The sequence below is a fragment of the Leopardus geoffroyi genome, chromosome A1 (assembly GCF_018350155.1).
Source record: "Leopardus geoffroyi isolate Oge1 chromosome A1, O.geoffroyi_Oge1_pat1.0, whole genome shotgun sequence".
In the NCBI taxonomy this organism is placed as follows: Eukaryota; Metazoa; Chordata; class Mammalia; order Carnivora; family Felidae; genus Leopardus; species Leopardus geoffroyi.
Genome location: NC_059326.1, coordinates 94,799,951 through 94,820,291, shown reverse-complemented (window position 1 = coordinate 94,820,291; position 20,341 = coordinate 94,799,951). Strand labels below are relative to the sequence as shown.

At 48.2% G+C, this 20,341-nt stretch overlaps 1 protein-coding gene and 1 pseudogene across 4 annotated transcripts in view; one reads left to right on the top strand and one right to left on the bottom strand.

Moving 5' to 3' along the window:
• Positions 1-20,341, bottom strand: part of COMMD10 (COMM domain containing 10) — a 314,502-nt gene that overhangs the window by 3,721 nt on the left and 290,440 nt on the right. The window contains exons 1-4 of one of the 4 annotated variants that reach the window (XM_045486296.1): positions 14,901-16,411; positions 11,894-11,971; positions 11,190-11,407; positions 8,094-10,012 (exon numbers count right to left, since the gene is read on the bottom strand). In XM_045486296.1, the coding sequence (XP_045342252.1) occupies positions 9,635-10,012; positions 11,190-11,407; positions 11,894-11,971; positions 14,901-14,931 (705 nt within the window). In that variant the 5' untranslated portion in view covers positions 14,932-16,411 and the 3' untranslated portion in view covers positions 8,094-9,634. Of the gene's footprint in view, positions 1-8,093; positions 11,972-14,900; positions 16,412-19,710; positions 19,910-20,341 lie in introns of those variants that run through there. The other 3 variants (XM_045486362.1, XM_045486328.1, XM_045486338.1) reach the window with 3 other exon arrangements.
• Positions 1,174-2,167, top strand: LOC123578607 (annotated as a pseudogene).

Genomic DNA, 20,341 nt, shown 5'->3' with positions numbered 1-20,341 from the left:
CGATTTGTTAGTGGTACTTAGCAGAATACACAGGTGTCAGAAAGGGCAGCCAATGCCGGGGCGCCTGACTTAGTTGGTTGAGCAGTTGAGCGTCCGACTCTTGATTTTGGCTCAGGTCATGATCCCCCTGTTTGTGAGATGGAGCCCCATGTCAGGCTCTGCGCTGATAGGTTGGAGCCTGCTTGTGATTCTCTCTCTCTGCCCCTCCCTCGCTTGCACTCTCTCTCTCTCTCTCAAAATAAATAAACTTAAAAAATTAACAGTAACAACAAAAAAAGACAGGGTAGCCAATGCTAAGCACTAGGGTGGGCAACTAATGTCTATTAAGAAGAAAGGAATCTTATCAATCGATAGGAAAATAACCAATATCTTTTTTGAAAAAGTGGGCAAAGGACAATATTAAGCATGATGCAAAAGAAGGACACGCACAGCTGGTAAGAACAGCTGCTTATATTTGGCACGACGTGCAAACCTCCAATTCAGCAAGGAAGTCTGCCTTTTAACACGTAGCCTCAAGAAAGAATTCAGAATTTGAACAAAATCCTGTGCAAGGATTTTCAGTACCTCGAGCTGATCGTGGTCAAAAACTAAAATAAGTTCTTAAGTGGGAGAGTCAGGGACAATGTATAAGAAATGTGTTTATTGATTTTGAGGGTTGGTTGCGATATATTAGCAGATTTTCTAGAAGGCATCAAGCAGATCATGCCACCCTGTGCGGTGTGTATGCCATTTGTGCATAAAAGTAAAAACAAACAAAACTATCCAACCTAAATACGCACACACACACACACAAATATACATACACATGCATAGATATTCATCCGTATTTGTTTTTCTTTCCATCTATATGTATATATAGGGATACCTGCACACACATATGCATATATACATAGATGTCTATATGCCTAGATGTTAATACTCCTTATTTCTAAGTAGTAGGATTATATGTCACGTCTATTGCCTTCTTCTGCATATGCTTTATGTTTGTTTTATAACTGTTTTCCACAACAAGCATCTTTTTTCCTTTAATTTAAAAAGAAGGAAGCTCAGAGAGCCCTGTGCAGCTCCAGCACGGCACCAGCCTAATTGCCATCGTGCCCAGCAGTCCCTGCCTCGCCCTCGTCCGCAAGGTCAATGCCAAGCACAGGGAGCAGTGGCTGAGGACTCACATCTATGACCTCTGCCTGCTGGGTCAGGGTCATTGCAATGAAGCTTTGGGGAACAATAAAATGGTTCCTTGTAAGAAACGAATATGGTTTCAATAAACAAAAAGGACACTGAGGAAGACGTATTTTGTACACCAAGACTGCCATAAAGAAGAAAAGCCCCAGGAACAACTTTCTCGGTGTAGTTGGTGGAGAGACTGGAATTTGATCTTGTTGCAGGAGAAAAGGGTACAGGGGCAGCAAAGGTCACGCGCCCTGGTGGGGTTCCAGTGCAAGGCGGTGACACAGCTCACCAGAGACATTATAGACTATCCAAGATCGGCCGGGTCCTCCACACACTCACCAGCGGAGCTACCAAAGCAATGAGAGTAGGGTGAAAAGAGAGGGGATGGCTCTTGGAGGGCTCCCCAAGTTCAGGGCAAACAGTCTGCACGTAGGCTCCCAGCTTCCTGCTGAGCACAGACTGTGGGCGTGGACCCCAGGATCCCAGCCCTTCTGTTGGGGGAGAAAAGGTGGAGGGGGCTGACAAGCAGGGTGCAGGAGAACAAGGTAGGCCATAAAGACAGAATGTGTATCGGGGTTATAGACCACGACTTCCCAGGGGTCCCTCCTTATCAAAGACGGCCTAGAGAGGATGGCAATGAAGAAGGTAAGGGGAATCAAGGAGATGAGACCCAAGGTCAGCAGGTCCCTCAAGGTTAGTACCCACAAAACTTCAATTTCCCACACAGGGGCTCAGAAAACTGGAAACCGCTGGATAGCACAGAGACCAAAGCAGCGGACCCACCGGCTGAGACTTTTGCTCCAGCATGAGCAGTGCAGGGCTGAGTAAATGCTCACTGACCGTCTCTACCACCAGCTGGTTGAGGCATCCAACAAGAATGAATATGAAATTCCAGCAATAAGAAATGAACAAAAGATTGGAGCGGAGGGCCTTAAGTACTTGCTTTTTGCCCATTGTTCAGATACCCAAACTATCTGCATTATCTATGCAGGATGGGGTTTCTATTATTTTTACCTAATCTCTTTTTGGTCATGACAAATGTGTGTGTGTGTGTGTGTGTGTGTGTGTGCGTGCGTGCGTGAGTGTGTGTGTGTTTTAAAACCTGGTTTTTCTCAACACACCTTTATTTTTTTCCTATGTGGTCAAATTGAAATTTCTAGGAACCTCATTTTTAATCTATAATAATAGTTTCCAACTTGCTTTTTCAAAAGGATCAACAAACAGCAAACACTTGTTAATAAAGATCTTAAAGGTACAACTTCTTTGTTTTCTAAGTTTATTTATTTATTTTGAGAGAGAGAGAGAGAGTCAGGGAAGGTCAGAGAGAGAGAGAGAGAGAGAGAGAGAGAGAGAGAGAATCCCAGGTAGGCTCCATGCTGCCAGCACAGAGCCCAAGAGGTACCTTGAAGCATTGAACCATGAGGTCATGACCTAAGCCAAAATCAAGAGCCTGATGATCAACCAACTGAGCCACCCAGATGCCTCAATAAAGACCTTAAATAATAAATAAATAACTTTAAGGGCACCTGGGTAGCTCAGTTGGTTAAGTGTCTGACTTCAGCTCAGGTCATAATCTCATGGTTCGTGGGTTTGAGCCCTGTGTTGGGCTCTGTGCATACAGCTAAGAACGTGAAGCCTGCTTCAGATTCTGTATCTCCCTCTGTCTCGGACCCTTCCCCACTTGTGCTCTGTCTCTCTCTCTCTCTCTCTCTCTCTCTCTCTCTCAAAAATAAATAAACATTAAAAAAAATTTTTTTTTAATAAATAACTTTAAAACTGTAAAGGTCAGATTCTTCTGTTAGAGCCCCAGTTAGTAGGATGGACGGTGCAGTGGTAATTTATTATGGTAGAGAATGTCCTGAGGAACCAGGCAATTCTGAAAGAAGCATCCTAAGGTTTACAGCCCAGAGCCCAGCATCCGTGTGGCTTAGCAGAGGGAAATGTTGCTTGCCTTCCCGAAGTTGTACTTCCCAGCATGTATTTCAAAGAGCAACAATCAGAGGTGCCAAGAGGAGAGGACACGAAACTTCAGTGACAACCCGGAGGCCCAAAAGGGAAATAGTGGCAACAGGGCAGAAAACCCAGCCTTGGAGGCTGCCGTTTTGCACATAGTGCCCTGGAGAGCCAAATCATACGCTCACAGGTGGCTTCCACATTCTGAATACGTTGAGGCATGAATCCACATTCCAGAAGGGAGATGTCTGTTCCAAGAATCGCCCTCAAATAAGGCAGAGGCATTTCAGTTCAGCCCAGCAAGCTGCAAAGTGCCCTCTACTCGAGTGCCTCTACTCTGAAAAGCAAGACTCCTTCCCTCCTTTCCTCCCTCTCCTAGAAGTAACAAGGCCCACAACGAAGATATCATCCTCTTATGAAGCATTTCTTCTGTCAAATCACTCACTCTTCACAACAGCATCATCATGTAGATGGGTATTATTATACCCGTTCTACAGATGGGGAAACTGAGTATTATTATACCCATTCTACAGACTTTGGGGCACAGCCAGGACTTGACCCCAATGTACTAACTGCCTCCTCCCTAGGTGACTTTTTGGGGTATTTACCAAACAGAACTCATTCAAAGGCAGGCGTTTGTACCAAATGAGACACCGCAGTGTTTGATATTTAAGCGAAGGTTAGGGCGCGATCATGCAGATGTTGTTTACCATCGTGCCTCATTACACAATCAAATTAAAGTTGCTGACACACTGAACTGCGAGTCCAACGTTGTGTTTTGTTTTTGTTTTGTTCTGTTAATCCCACAATGGAATTGCTGATCCACTAATCAACCTTCAGCATGGCCTTTCCTCCTTGGGAGGGCCCTCCCGCCTGTGGAAGGAGGAAACATACTCCTTTGGAGGAAGCTGACCCAGCCCGGCTCTGGTTGAACTCCTGGGCCATGGATCTCTGCTCTGTCACCTCTCCCCAGCAGGGCCCTGAGACAGACTGTGTTCGCCAAGGGAGGAAGAGAGGGCACGGGTGATTTCCTCCTTCATTTTGCTTGCTCTCTCTCTCTCTCTCTCTCTCTCCGGAAACCTCTTCCCTGGGATTTGAAACAGGCTGCTACTTTAAAAAAATTTTTTTGTTTTTTAGTGCTTATTTTTATTTATTTTTGAGAGAGACAGAGCACGACCTGGGAGTAGCAAGAGAGAGGGAGACACAGAATCCGAAGCAGGCTCCAGGCTCTGAGCTGTCAGCACAGAGGCTAACGCGGGATTCAAATCCACAGACCACGAGATCATGACCCGAGTGGACGTTGGACACTTATTCAACTGAGCCACCCAGGCACCCCTAGACTGCTGCTTTTAAAGTAGAAGCTGCAATCTTCGAAACTGCAATCTTTTTTGCACTGAAAAATAAACCTGAGAGGACAAAAGACTCTTCTTGAGGAGCAGGGGTCTCTGGGTGGTGCCTCCAGCCTGGGCAGGGACCCCCCTGGTTTAGGGAACAGTGTAGACAGCCTTTCAACTTAATGGTTTCCAATAGGCAATACATTTGCAAAGTTCAGAGACAAGAATAATAGAAGAGAGACTACAAGGGGAAATCTTTTTAACTTATATTTATTTTTTTAAGTTTATTTTTCTTGAGAGAGAGAAAGCACGAGTGGGGGAGTGGCAGGGGGAAAGGGAAAGAGAGAGAGAGGGAGAGAAGGCGAATCCCAAGCAGTCTCTGTACTGTCAGCACAGAGCCCCATGTGAGGCTCCAACCTACGACCTGAGCCTAAACCAAGGGTCAGATGCTTAACTGACTGAGTCACCCAGGCGCCTCTAACTTACATTTATTTTTTTTAAGTCGTAAGCCATCTTTCAACCCCGGGGGGTGCTCAGACTCAATACCCCCAAGACCAAGAGCCCCACACTCTACCCACTGAACCAGCCAGACACCCCTATGTGGGGCAATCTTGATCACACCTTTGTGCCCATCTCCCCATCGGCTCCCTTCCTTATAGGCAACTAGTTTTCTCAGTTTCTTAAGTAGCCTTCCAATTTGTTTCATAATATATTTTCTCACTTTCTTATCGAAGAGGCTTCCTCAGTTGGGGTGATACCACCCCCAAGGGGGTGAAAATTGATTTTGGGAAGTGAAAAGTTCTTCTCCTTTTTATGTGTAAATCACAAATATACATTGGACACGCAGCATATAGACAGATATACATGATATCAACATTTCACGGGGGAGGGATGTCTTTAAAGTTTTCTTGGTGGGGGGGGTGATGATGACGAAAAATTTAAGAAACACTGTTCTAGAAAGCAGTATAGGATACAAACTGTTCTGTACCTTGCTTCTTTCCGTTTACAATATGTCCTAGAGATCTTTCCGTATCAGTTCATGCAGATTTGCCTTTTTTTTTTTTTATAGTGGCATGGTATTCCATTGTGTGGCAGACCATCATGTGTCTTACCTGTTCCCTATTCATAAATACTTGATTTTACTCTTTGGCTACTGTAATGCCATAGTGAACAGCCTTCTGCACACATGGAACATACACACAGGTCTATCTGTATATCATAGATGCCTGGAAAGTGGGTTTGCTAGGTCTAAGGCTCGAGTCCTTTAAAATGTAGGCTGATATGCCAGATGCCCTCCCCGCCCCGCCCCGCCCCCCCTCCCCCCCATTTTGCACTGAGTCTGTCATCCAATAAGAAACAGGTTGGTTGCTCTTTAAATGGCTGTCTGATGCCCCCTGAGGATTATGTTAGGGGCTAGGGGCAAGGTGGTCCTAGGGGCTCTGGGGGCTCCTCTAGGCTGTGTGGTGTGCCTCAGCTAGGCAGAAAGTGGGTCCTCTGTGATAGTACTCAGGGTACTCAGGCAAGGAAGGGGCCTCCTACCCTCCCCCCTAGTTGGATGAAGAGCTTTGGGGTCTTCAGAGGGAATATTGCATGGGATGACCTCAGGCCGTGGCGTGGGATTTGGCAGCCCTGCCTCATAATCTACAGCCTCTAGTTTGTGGAAGGGCCGCTCCCGGTACAAACTGAGCACACCTCAACCTTGACTTTCCAGCCTGGGAGCCAAGGCCTGGCCAAGGACGGTTCGTTCTGCATGGAACATTCAGGGTGCCACGCAGCTCAGTTCCTGACACAATTCCCTTCCCACTGTCCCGCACAGGGAGGGAAATCAAGGGGTAGCGGCCTCCTCTTCCCCGGAAATCTCGGGAAGGAGCCTCCCCCACTGCGCATGCGCAAGGCAGGTGTGTTGCCTTCCTTGCAGCTCCGCTCCTGCTGTGATCTGGACTGAAATTTTAATTGCTCACAAGACATTCGTGCTTAACACCTCAGCCGACTCCGCAAAGATTTTATTTGGCCTTAAATGATTTAAACCACTGTAATCATATTTGCTTTCAACAGAAAACTGCCGTATTTACTGGCTTGAAAGGGACTCAATGAAGCCCCTGGGGTGGCTCACCACTGCTTTGGGGTCTACTTGGATCCGCCCCTCTCCAGACAGACATCCCTGCGGGGCTGGGGGCAGGGTTCGCACTGGGTTTTCTCGTGCTTATAAACCGAGGTCAACTACATCACAAAATACAGAAATTTACACTGCCTTACAATCATGTCTAAGCTATCACTGGGAAGGATTTTGACGCTGTCATTTAGTCAAGACACCCTCTCCTTCCTGGACCAGTCAGATCTCTGAGCCTACTTGGTCTTTCCCGCTTAGTTCTGCAAGCAACTGGGGACTCTGCTCAGAGAAGGCTTTTGGGTCCAGGGGATGAATTTAAATAAAGAAAGAAACATCTGCTGTAAACACGATTTCAAGGACAGAGTGGGCACTGTGGTTCCCCATGCCTCTGCGTCTTCTCTCCGTAAAGCTGAGCACAGTAAAGCTCCGAGCCAGAAGGGACATGAGAAAAGTGTCAAACAATATCAATCGTGAATCATAAGTCACAGTTCCATTTGCTCTGCCACAGTGTAAAAATTGCGAGTTTTTCATTAAGAAAGAAAAGAAGAGCTGTGAATGCTTCCTATCACTTGGCTGCCATGATACTCTCATCATCCACACCCACCTGGCTGGTGCACCTTCTCTCTCCCAGAAGACTGGCCTTCCCCAGGGCCAACACTTACATACCTTGTCTTCCCTGGGTGCACATGTTCCTCGCCCTCCCTCAGGTGACGGATATTTTGGATGGGATCCACGGTTGTCTCATTCATGGTTAACAACAGTGGGAAAAGGTGTTGAAATTGAAATCTCTCCTTTTTCTCCTTGGTAATTTATTCATATTCTCTCTCTCTCTCTCTCTCTCTCTCTCTCTCTCTCTCTCTCTCTCCCCCCTCTCTTTCCCATCCCCATATTTTCTCTCACCTGCTCAAGAATTCCAAAGAGAGCTAGAACAGGAACAAGCAGAACCCAGGCTTAGCAGAAACAACCAGGTCCTTTTACAAATGATCTTCAGAACTATGGACAGCAATACTTGTGTGGAGACAACTCCCAAAATTTGAGGGGTCATACCAGGTATATGACAAAAATTCCATGGCTTCTCCAAAGCCCTTCCCAGACCTGGGGGTGTGTATGAATCGCTAACTTCTACTTCTAGGACCCACATCTGGCCTCAGTGGGCCCGTCTCTACATGGCGGGTCAAACAGTATTGCCAGATGCCAGGCACTATGAGAGAGAGACCTAGGCCAGCAGTGATTTATTATTTATCTATTGCTAGAAGGCTTGACTTGAACTATGGACTCACAGAGGGTCAGGACTGGCTTCTGGCTTTATGCCACCTCCACACAATGCCACCAAGAGGGTTTCTATACTGCCTCTGGGCAGTGATGAGATGGCAAGCTGAGATAGAAAGAATGATCATCTGATGTATTATATTTAAGAGGTGTGTTAATAATATCATTTAAAGTCTATATCAGTTTTATCAAGTCTCCTGTAACTCAACTAATGGAGGAAAATGAGACCAGCTTGTAAGGAACGCGAGTCTTATTTATTCATTGGACATCTATTTATTTATAAATAAATGTGCATCGATACTCAAAGTAAATAAACGTGTATCAATATGCAAAACACTGTGGTAGAGTAGAAGGTTAGACAAGATGGACCCCTGCCATCAGGAAACTTAAAGGAAAAAATAATAATAATAAATCATATTAATAAACACAACCAACTTTGCTGGGCCTTGCTAGTCCCAGTTCTACACACTCAGCAGAGATTTGCTCATTTAATTTGTACAACAGTCATACGTGATAGTTATATTATCCTCATCTTACAAACTGGTACACAGGTTAAATAATTTGCCCCAGGTCACACAGTGAATACGTAAGCCCAGCTGTGCACCCAGAAAATCTGCCTCCAGAATCCACCTACTTAACCACTGTACTATGTACTTAGACAACCATTAAGTGATGCAGAAATGAATGGGATCCTTAAAATTTAGTCTGCCATAAATAGGGGAATTCTAGGGGAATCTAGAAAGAAGATCACCTTGGGTGGGAAGCAGGAACTCTGGGATCTCAGCCAAGGCCTCATAGAGGAGATAGCATTTGTGCTCAACTTTAAGAATGGATGAACTTGGAAAAAGTGGACTGATCAGAGATCTCTGGGTAGACATGATGCGGTCTTAGAAGCGACAGAGAAACACCCAGCTTGCACAGAAATGGCGAAACATCCAGGTAAAGAGTTAAAGGAGAGTCGTGTGGTTTACAGAGAGGAGGTGCATTTTATATCGCAAAATAAATCTTCCAAGCACTGTAGGGCTCACTTTGGTTTGACTCTTTCACAGAATAGCATATAAATGGCAGGATATAAGAGCATCTGTCTGGGGGTGGAAGGAGAAACGGGGAGGTCTGAGGGCACCTGGCAGTAGTCCTTTCCCTGTCACTACGGACTCCTCTGAGGAAAACATAACTTTTTATTATCAGAGCTGGAACGGGCCCAAGCCGAGGTCCCAAACTGGCTCAGTTCCCTTCTTAGGCTGAAGTGTCATCGTGTTCCGAGGAGAAATGACTTGATCTTAGCAGATGGCTGTTCGGGCTGGCTGGTGACCAGTCTACTGCCCTGTCCTGTGTCCTGCTGGAGATGAATGGCAGCTTCTTTCCTTAAGTTTCCTGGCTTGCTCTGCTGCTGAAAATACCATTCTGGAAACAACACAGCCTCCGGTGGGCTCTGTACAGGGCTGTCCCAGCCTCCGGGCTCTAGGCAGAGTGACCTCCACCAAGGAAAGCTTGCCCCGACCACGGAGGTGTGGAGGGGACCCTGCCCAGTACCTTCCTGGGGCCCAGCCTGCAGCTCTGAGCTCATCCAGAGTGGGAAGAGGTGCACAGGTGATGAAGGCCATAGCCGTCCTGAGACAGAGGAAGCCTGGCTGGAAAGGCCAAGAAGGGAGGCACAACACGTACAAGGACGACCATCAGCGTCCTGGTTTATACAGGCTCTCGATTTTTCCTTTGATGTAATATCTAACTTGGTGAACAGATGGTAATCAGGTGACATCAAATGCTTCCCCTTCCTCCAGCTTCTCCTTCCTTGTCCTCAAAAGAGTTCCAAGTTTCTTTCTTTTGTTTTGTTTTGTCTTGTTGTGGGTTTTTTTTTTTTCCTTTTTCCTTTTACAAAGGAAATTAGACCCAGCAGAATGTAGAAATCACTGGCATGGTGTGTAAGGGGGAGGGGAGACGCATTGTCTTTGCAAAAGGGAGGCTGGCCATCTTTTCCGTTCTGCTTGGCTCCGTGGCTGAGGAAAAGGATCCCACCAGTGAAGCGCAACAGGATTTCAGTTTCTGGGCACAGGACCACAGTGGGCAAATTCATTAGGCTTCTGCTCGCAGATGAAATCTTCTGCAGGGCAGAGCATGATGACACGGAGGAGGCAGCTCGGAGATGCGCTTCCTGTAATGAATTCTCCATCCCTTGCTGGGGAGAATAAAACATTTTCTTACACGTTTGTTTCTCAGACATCTTGGGCACACAGAGGGGGGGGGGAACCCCGGAACCCAAAATAGCACAGCATTGCGTGGGAAGAATGATAAAATTATGGCATTCTGGTGACAGACAGGAGGTTTCATTTTATCTTTCCATAACAGGGCGTTTTGGGAGGTTCACTGTTTCCACTTCTTTCCTTTCTCCCCGTCCCTATGTTTTCCTCCTGTGAACATATACATGGTTGCATATTTTACTTCCATTTTTGGATGTTTTTCCTTTTCTCAGCCTGCCTCGGATCCATGCAGCCTAGCTGCTCCGGAGGGCTGTGATCGGCCCCACTCTCCAGTGCTGCCTCCCAAGGGGCCACTCCTATGTAAACGCTTGCGGCCCCAGCTGGCCCCTGCGCAGCACCATGCAAGGACCGGGTACAGCTGCTGTTGCTGCTTTGAAGGCAAATGCATCCCTCAGAATCTGCAGCATGGGATTCCCTGGGATACCTCCCCACTACCAGTTCACAGACACCAGGCAACAACCTGCTGTCCCAAAACGAAAGCGCTGCCCCTCTCGCCGCCGGTCACGGCAAGCTTTTGCATGGCAACCTTCATCCTGTCCACTTCCCTTTGAGCACGCTCTTCCTCCAATTGTGGTCACGTGCACAAGTCCCACCACCTCTGCGTCAACCCCAGTCCCAACCTCAATAGCCCAGGAGAGAAAAGGCATGGTGGGCGCCACAGCCTCTGAGATGGGGATTGGCAGGGTCCATGCTGCCTCGTTGCACGTGAACTCTCAGACGCGAGGCGTGGCTACCACTGTACCTGCAATTGTGAGGGTCTGCATGTGTGATCAGCTGTACCCACCGGATCAGGTGGGGTCTGATCAGAGAAGGAGAACCTCTGGGGGTCATTTACCAAGGAAGGATTTGTAGCGTTTACAGGGGCTAGACCTTCTGCAATGGAGACCACAGGCTATGCTGGCCATGCAGTCCCTGCAGGCTGCTGCTTCTGTGTCTCAACCTCCAGGTGCAGTTACTATAGGTCAGCCATCCGTGGAGAAGAAAGCCGGATGCAGGTGACAGCAAGAATGAACTAGAGCCTGCAGGGGTGAGGGGAGGGTCACATGACATCTGGAACCAGGAGGGGAAATGGAACCTGCTTCCGTCTCTCATCACCTTGACGCCGCGGGTGACCCGCGGGAGAAGTGGGTTCCCTGTGCCGAGAGCTGTGTGCACACTGGGGCCAGGACTTGGCAGAACCTGCCGCCCTGGGCCACGTTCAGAGCTTGCCAACGCAAGAGGGGGGTGAACTTCCGTGTTCCTCACCCCCACCTGTGGAAGAAACAGCAATCCCAGCGCGGTACATTCATTCTCATCCTTGTGTGTTGTGTTCGCTGATGAGGGAAACACAGGCAAGAGAAATGTAGCTGAAATTAAATCTCCCTACAGCTTGCAGCCCGCTGATAGACACCTGAAACATGCAGAGAGTGACCTTGCTCAAGCAATTCATGGCCGTCTTACTTCCTTCATGTTTCTGTTTCATTAAAGACTAAAAGTAACCTTATCTTAACAGCAGCTAGCCCCTCAAGGTCCTGAAAGCCTTGCTTTCAAACTCCGTAGAGACTTAATGCTCTCCCTCACCCCCAGAAACTTAAAGGTACATAGTCAGTCACTCCTCACAACCCCGGTGCAGCTCTCTCTGCCCACAGGTCCTGTCCCCGTACTTTAATAAAATCACCTTTTTGCACCAAAGACATCTCAAGAATTCTTTCCTAGCCGTTTGCTCAAGAACCCCATCGTTCACTGCCACTAGAAGGTGCTTGGTCAAGTCCAGAGACCATCCCCACAAACTCTGATCCTTCTGCAAGTTTTCAACCCACTCTGTACTTCTACGGCAGTCCAGAAATTAAGCGGGCATCTGCGGAGAACTTGCGTTGAGCCAGATCCTGGGCTGGGTCCTGAAGAAAATGCAAAGAAAAGCAGAGAAGGCCACTCGTGCCCGCTGGCTTAAGAGGTGACATACGTTCATCTGAAGCTGACTGACTTCACAGTGTCACACTGGTAAGAGGCGAGGAGGAATCCCTACGGGGACTTCAGGGAGGTTTCCCAGAGTCGGAGGACTTCCACCAGTGCGTGAAGACGGATGGAGAGGAGGAGGAGGAGGAGGAGGACAACAGCAGAGGAGCACAAGCCAGAGTTCAAAAGGCTCACTGGGGGCAGGGAAGGTCCCCCCGACCCCCGCCCCAGTGAGCTATCTGACTGTGCAGAGAACGGGAGGCAGAAAGTCAAGGCTCACGTCGAGGAAGATGCTAGGATGTGATCCCCCCGCTGCCTGAGCTCCCCCATCGCCGCGAATGCAAAAGGTGAGCCTGATGATCTTCAGTGATGACAAAGAATAGCTGATGCTTGGGGCACTTACAGTGTGCTGGGGCTTGCGCGTGACCACATAATCCCAAACTAACCCGCAGGTAGTTGTTATTATCGTATGGTATTTACTGTATTTATTTTATACTTCTGAGAGAGCGTGCAAGTGAGTGAGGGGCAGACGGAGGGAGAGAGAAAGGGAGAGAGAACGAGGAGGCCAAAGACAGGCTCGGGCCCACCCGACGCGGGGCTCAAATGCACAAACCGTGAGGTCATGACCTGAGCCGAGATCAAGAGTCGGACACTGAACCGACTGAGCCACCCAGGCGCCCTCACGTACTCTTATTCCCACTGAAGAATGAGGAACCTGAGTCTTAGAACATGAGGTCTGTCAACGCCACATTCCTCACCCACCGCTTCAAGGCTGCCCACCTGGCCCTGCAGTTCCAGGCTCAGTGACACAGATGTTGCAGTAGATGCCGGCAACCTACCCAGTGTTACACTCATGAGGCCCTTCTTCTGTCATGTAATTTCAGTTCTGATTAGGGAAGCAAACCCCCCAGGATTCGAGCTGGCTACATTATAAGAGACGTCAGCTAAGAAAGTGGCTTTCTCTACCCAGGAGGCTGGATGGGCGAGAGGGCCTCCATCGCGGTGCGACTCGCATTTGCTGTGCAATGTGCACTGGGTAGTTGTTTCCTTTTCATTTTTTTTTTAAAGTTTATTCATTTTTGAGAAAGAGACAGGACACGAGCAGGGAAGGGGCAGAGAGAGAGGAAGACACAGAATCCGAAGCAGGCTCCAGGCTCTGAGCTGTCAGCACAGAGCCTGACATGGGGCTCAAACCCACGAACTGTGAGATCATGACCTGAGCTGAAGTCGGACGCTTAACCGACTGAACCACCCAGGCACCCCATCTTTGCTTTTCATTTAATGGGGGGAGGGGTTTCCTCCTGCAGATTCCAGGTTTCTTTTGTGGGGGTGGGGGAGCATTTTCAGTTTGTAAGTTGAAAAGCACTGGTCGGTGTCAGTAATGAAAATGTGCGCACAGAGAAATCACCGCCGCCCCCCAGGCAGGGCAGCGCTCCCTCCCCCCCATCCCCAGGCCCAGAACTGCTCCGGTGAGCAGAGGCCGGCTGAGGCAAGGAAGCAGGAACGGGGGAAGGAGCTCAAGCTAGTAAATGTGTCAATTTACTTGGGCTCCCTGCAATTTAGAAGCTGATTTCAAAGAAAAATTGCTTCAGGCCTCATGCTCCTTCTGTTGTTGCCAAATGTGGCCCAGTTTTACAGCTGACTGACCACGGGCTAAAAATGCGGGTCTCTGGTGGTCTCCGCAGGCCCCGCTGGCTCCAGGCCGCCCCCCAGCAGAAGTCACAAGCATAATTACAGCTAATGGAGGCAGGTCGGGGCAGGCCGTCCCTCACGTCACCGCCACCTGCTTCCCCAAGGACTGTGCCTCGGCTCGCACAGGCAGCTGTTGTGAATCCCCAGTCAACAGCTGACATGACTCATTAGAACCTCACGCTCCTGCCCGGCAATCCCCTCACGCCTCTCGAACCTTCTCTGCTAGCCTTCATGCCCAGCTCACGGTCTGTGGCTGCATGCTCCCTGCCCTCCCTGTCCTCCCTGTCTCCCACCCCTGCCCTGGGTGACTCCCTGCCCAGGGTTAATCATGTTTTCTCCAGGGCCTCCACCCAGAAGGAAAAGAAACAGTCTGACTTCAGTGAGGGTGACGGGGCAGAGGGGCAAGAAATCCTTTCCCCACACGCAGAAATCCACGCACAGGCCTTTCTCTCTGGCAGCTTCCATCTGAGTGTGTCTCACTTAAAATCCCTTCCTCTCCGGTTGCCAGCCTGACATGGGGGATGAGGGGTTAGGAGATTGTTCTGTGGTAATAGGGACAAATTCATCTCAGCTGAACTTCCAGAGAGATGCTGGGTGTTTTGTTTTGTTTGGTTCAGAAAGGGCAGTTACTCAAATAGTGTTGTTTGGAGAGTGAATCATTAATAAGTTGTCCCTGCAACAAACCCTTCAAGAACCTATCAACCTGGGTGGCTCAGTCAATGTCTGACTTTGGCTCAGGTCATGTTCTTGCAGCTTGTGGGTTCGAGCCCCGTGTCGGGCTCTGTGCTGACAGCTCGGAGCCTGGAGCCTGCCTCGGATTCTGTGTCTCCCTCTCTCTCTGCCCCTCCCCCGCTCATGCTCTGGCTCTCTCTCTCAAAAATAAATATTAAGAAAAAGAAAAGAACCTATCAACACAGCCTCAGTTGCTCAGAAGAGAGATTCCTCCCGCACACGGCTTATCTCCGGGCAACTGGAGGATGCATAACGTCTGTTCAAAGAGCACCTGTTTGGGGGAGCTTTGGGATGGTGTCTAAGCCAGCAGGGCTATTCTAGGCCAAGGTGAACCATGGGAGGCCAGAAGCAAACGGATGTGCCACCTGCAGGTGGGGCCCAGCCAACAGAACAGGGTAGACCAGATGACCTTTCTCCTCTGGTGCTCTCTGGTTCTGGGCTCCTTACCTGAACTTCCTTCTTTTGTGAAGACAACCATTTAGATGAATGGAGATGACCTTTGAAGACCAATCACGACCTTCCACTGGGACATTTGCATGTGATTCCTACGGAAAGGTCACTCGAGAATTCCGTGGTTGAAGAGCATCCTTTCAAACAACAAATGTGACAATTAAAACAAAGCACCCTTCTCATGTGGTGGCAGTGCGGAAGCAGCTGGGCTCCAGGATGGCTTGGCCGGCGCAGGCCTGTGGTATTTGTCACCTAAGGGAAACAATAGCATCTCTGTAGGCATTTCTGTCTGAAAGGGTTAGAGCTGTTGCCAGCTGCTCGGCTCAGGCCAACAAGAGAGGGGCAACAGGAGAACACCCATCGTGACTGTGGGGCATCCTCACACCTTCCCAAAGCCCGCATATTGTCCTGCCCCCTCGTGACGGTGTGCGCATGCGCATACCGGTGACAAAGGCAGGGTCTTGATTCCGGAGCGGGACATGAAGCTTCGGGCACAGGGTAGGCGCGGTGGCTGTGGGTGTGTCTCTTCCATTCCACTCGGAAATAGCCAGGTCGCCCACAGCTCTGTCCTCCAATTGAAAAATGTGCATTGGACTGTGAGCCACAGATACACATCTCACTTTCTCCCATTTTTTTCCCAGTCTCCGGTGGAACCAAGTCTTCCATGGAAGCGACCATTTATGGATAGATTATGGTTCCTCTAAAAAGACTCTCAAATGCTGGTCATCCTGGTGGATACTCTGTTCAGAGGGAAACTGACCCATGTAAAGCCCTTGCTGCTTCTCCATCTAGATCCCTCCCACGCAGCTCATCGGGTCAAGGGCTGGGGCCTAACCCATAAAAAGAACCAATGGACACCTTTCCAATGACTTAGGAGCCATATGGTTTCTAAGAAAATAACTATGTAAGTGGAGGAGGAAACATTGAACCTATTACATTCTCTCTGTCTCTGTCTCACTCTCTCTTTCTCCCTTGAAGCTGAGCCATGAATAAGAGAATTTCCCATTGGGAGGAGAAATCGTTTCTGAAGAGTCATGAAGTAAATTTAGAACTAAAGAAGCCAAAGGTAAGGGTGAGTTGGGGCAGTGGGCAAACACAAGGAGCCACTGATGGTTGTGAGTGAGCAAGAAAGAGACACAGCAGGTAGGTATTTTGTCCTGACGGTGCAGTATTTGAGGAGGACCCCACAGAAGCCCCCTTGAATCCTTCTGTTCCATTTCCAGATGACCCTTCTGTACCTCAGTTTTCTGTCCTAGGTTTCGGACTTCCTCATTGTTGCACATATACCTTAACATTAATTCCCCTTCACTTTGGCTAGCTTCAAGAAGTCTCTATCCCTTCCCTGAAGATAAACCTGGAAAACAGAACAACAGACACCCTGGGGAGACTCGCTTTCCCAGGGTCCAAAAAAGAAAGGGTGATTATATTAAGTACACATTTAAGGGGCGCCTGGGGGCTCAGTTGGTTAAGCGTCCGATTCTTAATTTTGGCTCACATCATAATCTCACAGTTTTGTGAGTTCGAGCCCTGCGTCGGGCTCTGTGTGCTGACTACACAGGGCCGACGGGATTCTCTGTCTCCCCCTCCCCTGCTCTCACTCTCTCGTCTCTCTCTCAAAAAAAATTTTAAAAAGAACACATTTAATTGTTGCTGTTCTATTTGATTAAAGGAAGGAGGAAAAAGAATTCTGATCTATAAGGCGATCACCAGATCCAGGGAAGGCGATCAGGCAGCCAAAGGCACTGGCTGTAATTTATACAGATTATTGTATATTATATTGTATATTATAATCTGTAATTTATACAGATTATTGAGTAACCTGACTGCCTCAGAGGGAGAGAGAGGGGAGTCTGATCTCTCCTGCTAGGAGGGCTGTCCCTTTGGAGATGGGAAAAACTGAAGTCACGGCAGGCAGCTCTCATGTCCCCCCTCTGGGAAAGACCAGCAACATTGGCACCCCAGCACATGTGGCCTAAGAGGTCAAAGCCCTATTCTGCCTGGTTCCTTGAGCCTTGTAGACACTGACCCAAGATGAGAGATTCACATTCCAAACTGGGTGTCAGTCACTCAGGCGTTTTATCTTTTTTCCTGTTGTATCTATAATGAACACGCTCTAGGAGAGGAAGAATGCACAGTATTTTAACAAGTGTCGAGAAGCTTCTATGCCATTACATATTCATTACAGCCTGTTTGAGGAGGCTGGGAGGACCCAGGTAGAGCAGGTTATATAATATTTAAAAACCTCAGCTAACCAGAAGTCAGCTAACCATAACTTCTCAATTAACCAGACATTTAACTGTTACTTTTATAAACATAAGCCAAAAACAATAAAAATACGAATAAAAATTGTCAGACTAGGTTATGTCTCAGCAGCTACACACTAGAGATCTCTAGGACCAGGACCTTGAGGATGTTGCAGGCTCTTGACTCGTGTGAAAATGTTTGGCTTGCTCATCAACCTTTACTGACAAAGGCATGGGTGTGATCACAAGTATTTTGGGCAGATTTGCAACAAGTTTCTATTTTGTTCTCATGGAAGCAGGGAATTGGATGTTTAAATGTCCACCTATGAGATCCTAAACATAAGTGTTTAAGATTATACCAGCCTGAATATCACATTTTCTTCTGGAGAAGAGGGATCTTGAGGGAGGATTTGTCCGCATGCCAAACTAGACAAAAGCCTCAAGTACTCAAAGGCATCAGTGAGCCATTGGACAGAAACAGGTCTTGGGATTTGGACTCGTTTGGTCAAGACACATGGGTTCCAGCCTCAGCCCTGCCAGTCAGGGAACGACTTTTGAGAAAACTTGGTCCCATTTTCCTTGCCTGCAAAATGGAGAGACTGTATTAATGTCTAAAATGGCCTATCTTCAGAGATGACCTCACTTCCAAAACCTGCTCCATCAAGTGGAGAGTAAATTTAGAGGCTACCTGTCTTATTTTGAGCCCTCAACTCAAGGCGAGTGATGGAGGAAGATACCTTTGAGAAAATCCCAAGCTCTGTATTACAGTTTTGCCCTCTGAGGGAAACTCCACCTGGGATAATCATCCTCCATATGTAGTCCTAGTTGTAGTTCACAAACTCCTTTTCTTGATATAGAAAGATCTTGAAGGTTCTAGTCCATCACTCAGATTTGACATTTAAAGATATATTCCTCCCACACTGGGAACTCCCTGACCAGAACTGAGATTATGTAGCCATGAAGACCCCTTTTAGTGTCTCTCAGACCCTTCATCCCAGGTCAAATCCAGAAGTTCTTCCAAATCCATTTGGAGGTGAGGCAATGGGAGGTTTTGTGTGGGAAAAGGATGAGATGCTTCCTTCCTCGTAGAGCTGGGTGACCTCCCTCTTCAGGACTCCCACAACCTCACTGGCCAAGGAGTCAGGGGCCTGTAAAATAGGGTAGAACCGGGTTTCCTCTCAGACCCCAAAAATCAACCCACTGCAACAGGTGCGTGTGATCTATCTACTGTAATCAGACTGGGAGAGAGAATATTCCTAATGGTTACTGCCTTGGACTCTGGGGCCACAAAGTTGGGACAAGTGACTTCATCTACTAAGGCTTTAATATCCTCATCTGTAAAATGGGCTTAAAAACAGTCTGGACTTCATATGGTTGGTGCACCAATTCAGTGAGAGAGTTTATGCCAAGTACTCGGTGTGTAGGAAGTGTTTAGTAGCTTGTAGCTCATGTTTTGTTGTGTCCCAAGGATCCCCCAAACCCTTCTGTGTTCGCCCAAAGTCTCCTGAAGACAGGGCATCACAGGAGTTAAATTTGATATGACCTCCATGTCTCATCTAGGAGAAGGAACGGGGGCTGATGAACCTTCCGATTTGTGGTGAGCACGAAGTGGTTCATTGGGTCTGAGCCGACAGCTCTGATTTTTGCACCTGTGACTTCACTCAGTCCAGAAGCGCCACCTCTGCTTTCTGTAGATAAAGGTGAGAAATTAGTCATTTTTGTCACCCTCCTTCCAGCCTCGATAATTTCAGTTGCACCTATGTTCATTAGAGTTCCATAACTTTTAGTTGAGGTTTGGGCATTCAAACACACCCAGGCTCGATTAGAAAGGAAGAAGTTGCATCATTTCATAAAAAGAGGAATAATACCCAGAGTCTTAGTGTGGCACCTGAGGCTGAACCAAGGGGATCAAGGGCGCGGTCAGGGGTTCACTCATTCTGCCTCTGCCATTTGCCAGCTGTGGACAAGTCGGACTTCTCCAAGACCACACTTCCTTCTTTATGAGGAGGAGAAGGTAAAAGCCTGGCAATGTTCCCTTCCTAGGGTCATGGTGGAGACAGCGTTCTACAGCTCAGTATTTGTCGGTGCCGAGTCTGCTCAGCTTCTCTCCCAGACCCGTTGATGGCTGGTAGGCAACTGCATTCACCATTTGGTATCTCTCCATCAACTGGCAACCAAAAGCAGGCAGCTAGCTCATCCGCCCGCCGGACTGGACTCCCAACTTGCGGCAAGTCTACCTACTTGGACTGCGCCAGTACAGCCCTGAACCTGCAAATCCGCCACCGGCAGGGGGAGCACTTCCCCATCTCCCACAGGTAGTCACCCTCCCCCGCACTCCGGGTGGGGGTGGGGGTGGGGAGCAGGCTGGAGGCAACAGAACGGGGACCTTCAGCACCTGATTCCTACTAAAGATCGCCAGCCCGTAGACAGAGTCCACATCCAGCTGGAATGTGGTAGGGACATCATGACTCCGGGTTGTGGCTCTGATAAGATACACAGAAAAGCCTCCTCCTCCTGTCCTCCTGAGGATCTCTGAGTCCTCCAGTGGAACTCTGCCCTGCTCCCCCATCTGATGTCCCGTCAAGTCTTGGTCACGGCATTTCCAACCTGGCCTTCACTGTTTCTTTGTTTCGTTTTTACTATTCAACGTTCAGTCATTCATAGCAAGGACCCTGGTCTCACACTACCTGAATTTCAGTGCTGCTTCCTACATATGCGACATTAGCCAAGTTACCCAATCTCTCTGTGTCTCCTGTTCTGCACCTGTTAAAAAAAAAAAAAGGTAATAATAGCTCCTCCTTTTATACAGCTGTCCTGAGGACTGAGTGGGTTTATGCAGGTAGAGTGGTTGTCAGAGTCTAAACACTGTATTACTGCTGGCTTCTTGTTATTGTGTTCTTATGCCTCAGTGACATCTTGTAATTAGTGGCGTTGTGAGGAGGTATCATCTCACAGGAGGAAGGGAGCAGAGACTGTCCAGTCAGCTCTCCACCAGGACGCTGAGTGAATCCATTATGTTGCAAAACACAGTTGGACTCTTCTTTGTTTATCATGATCCTAGGGCAGCTCAGTCCTTCCTGTTCTTGGGATGGTTCTTCTTCCGGAACTTTCTGTTTATTTCTGTAGATCCACCCTCCCCAGTTACACAGAGAGAAATAGAGATCTATATTTTACAAAAAGACATAGATAATTTTT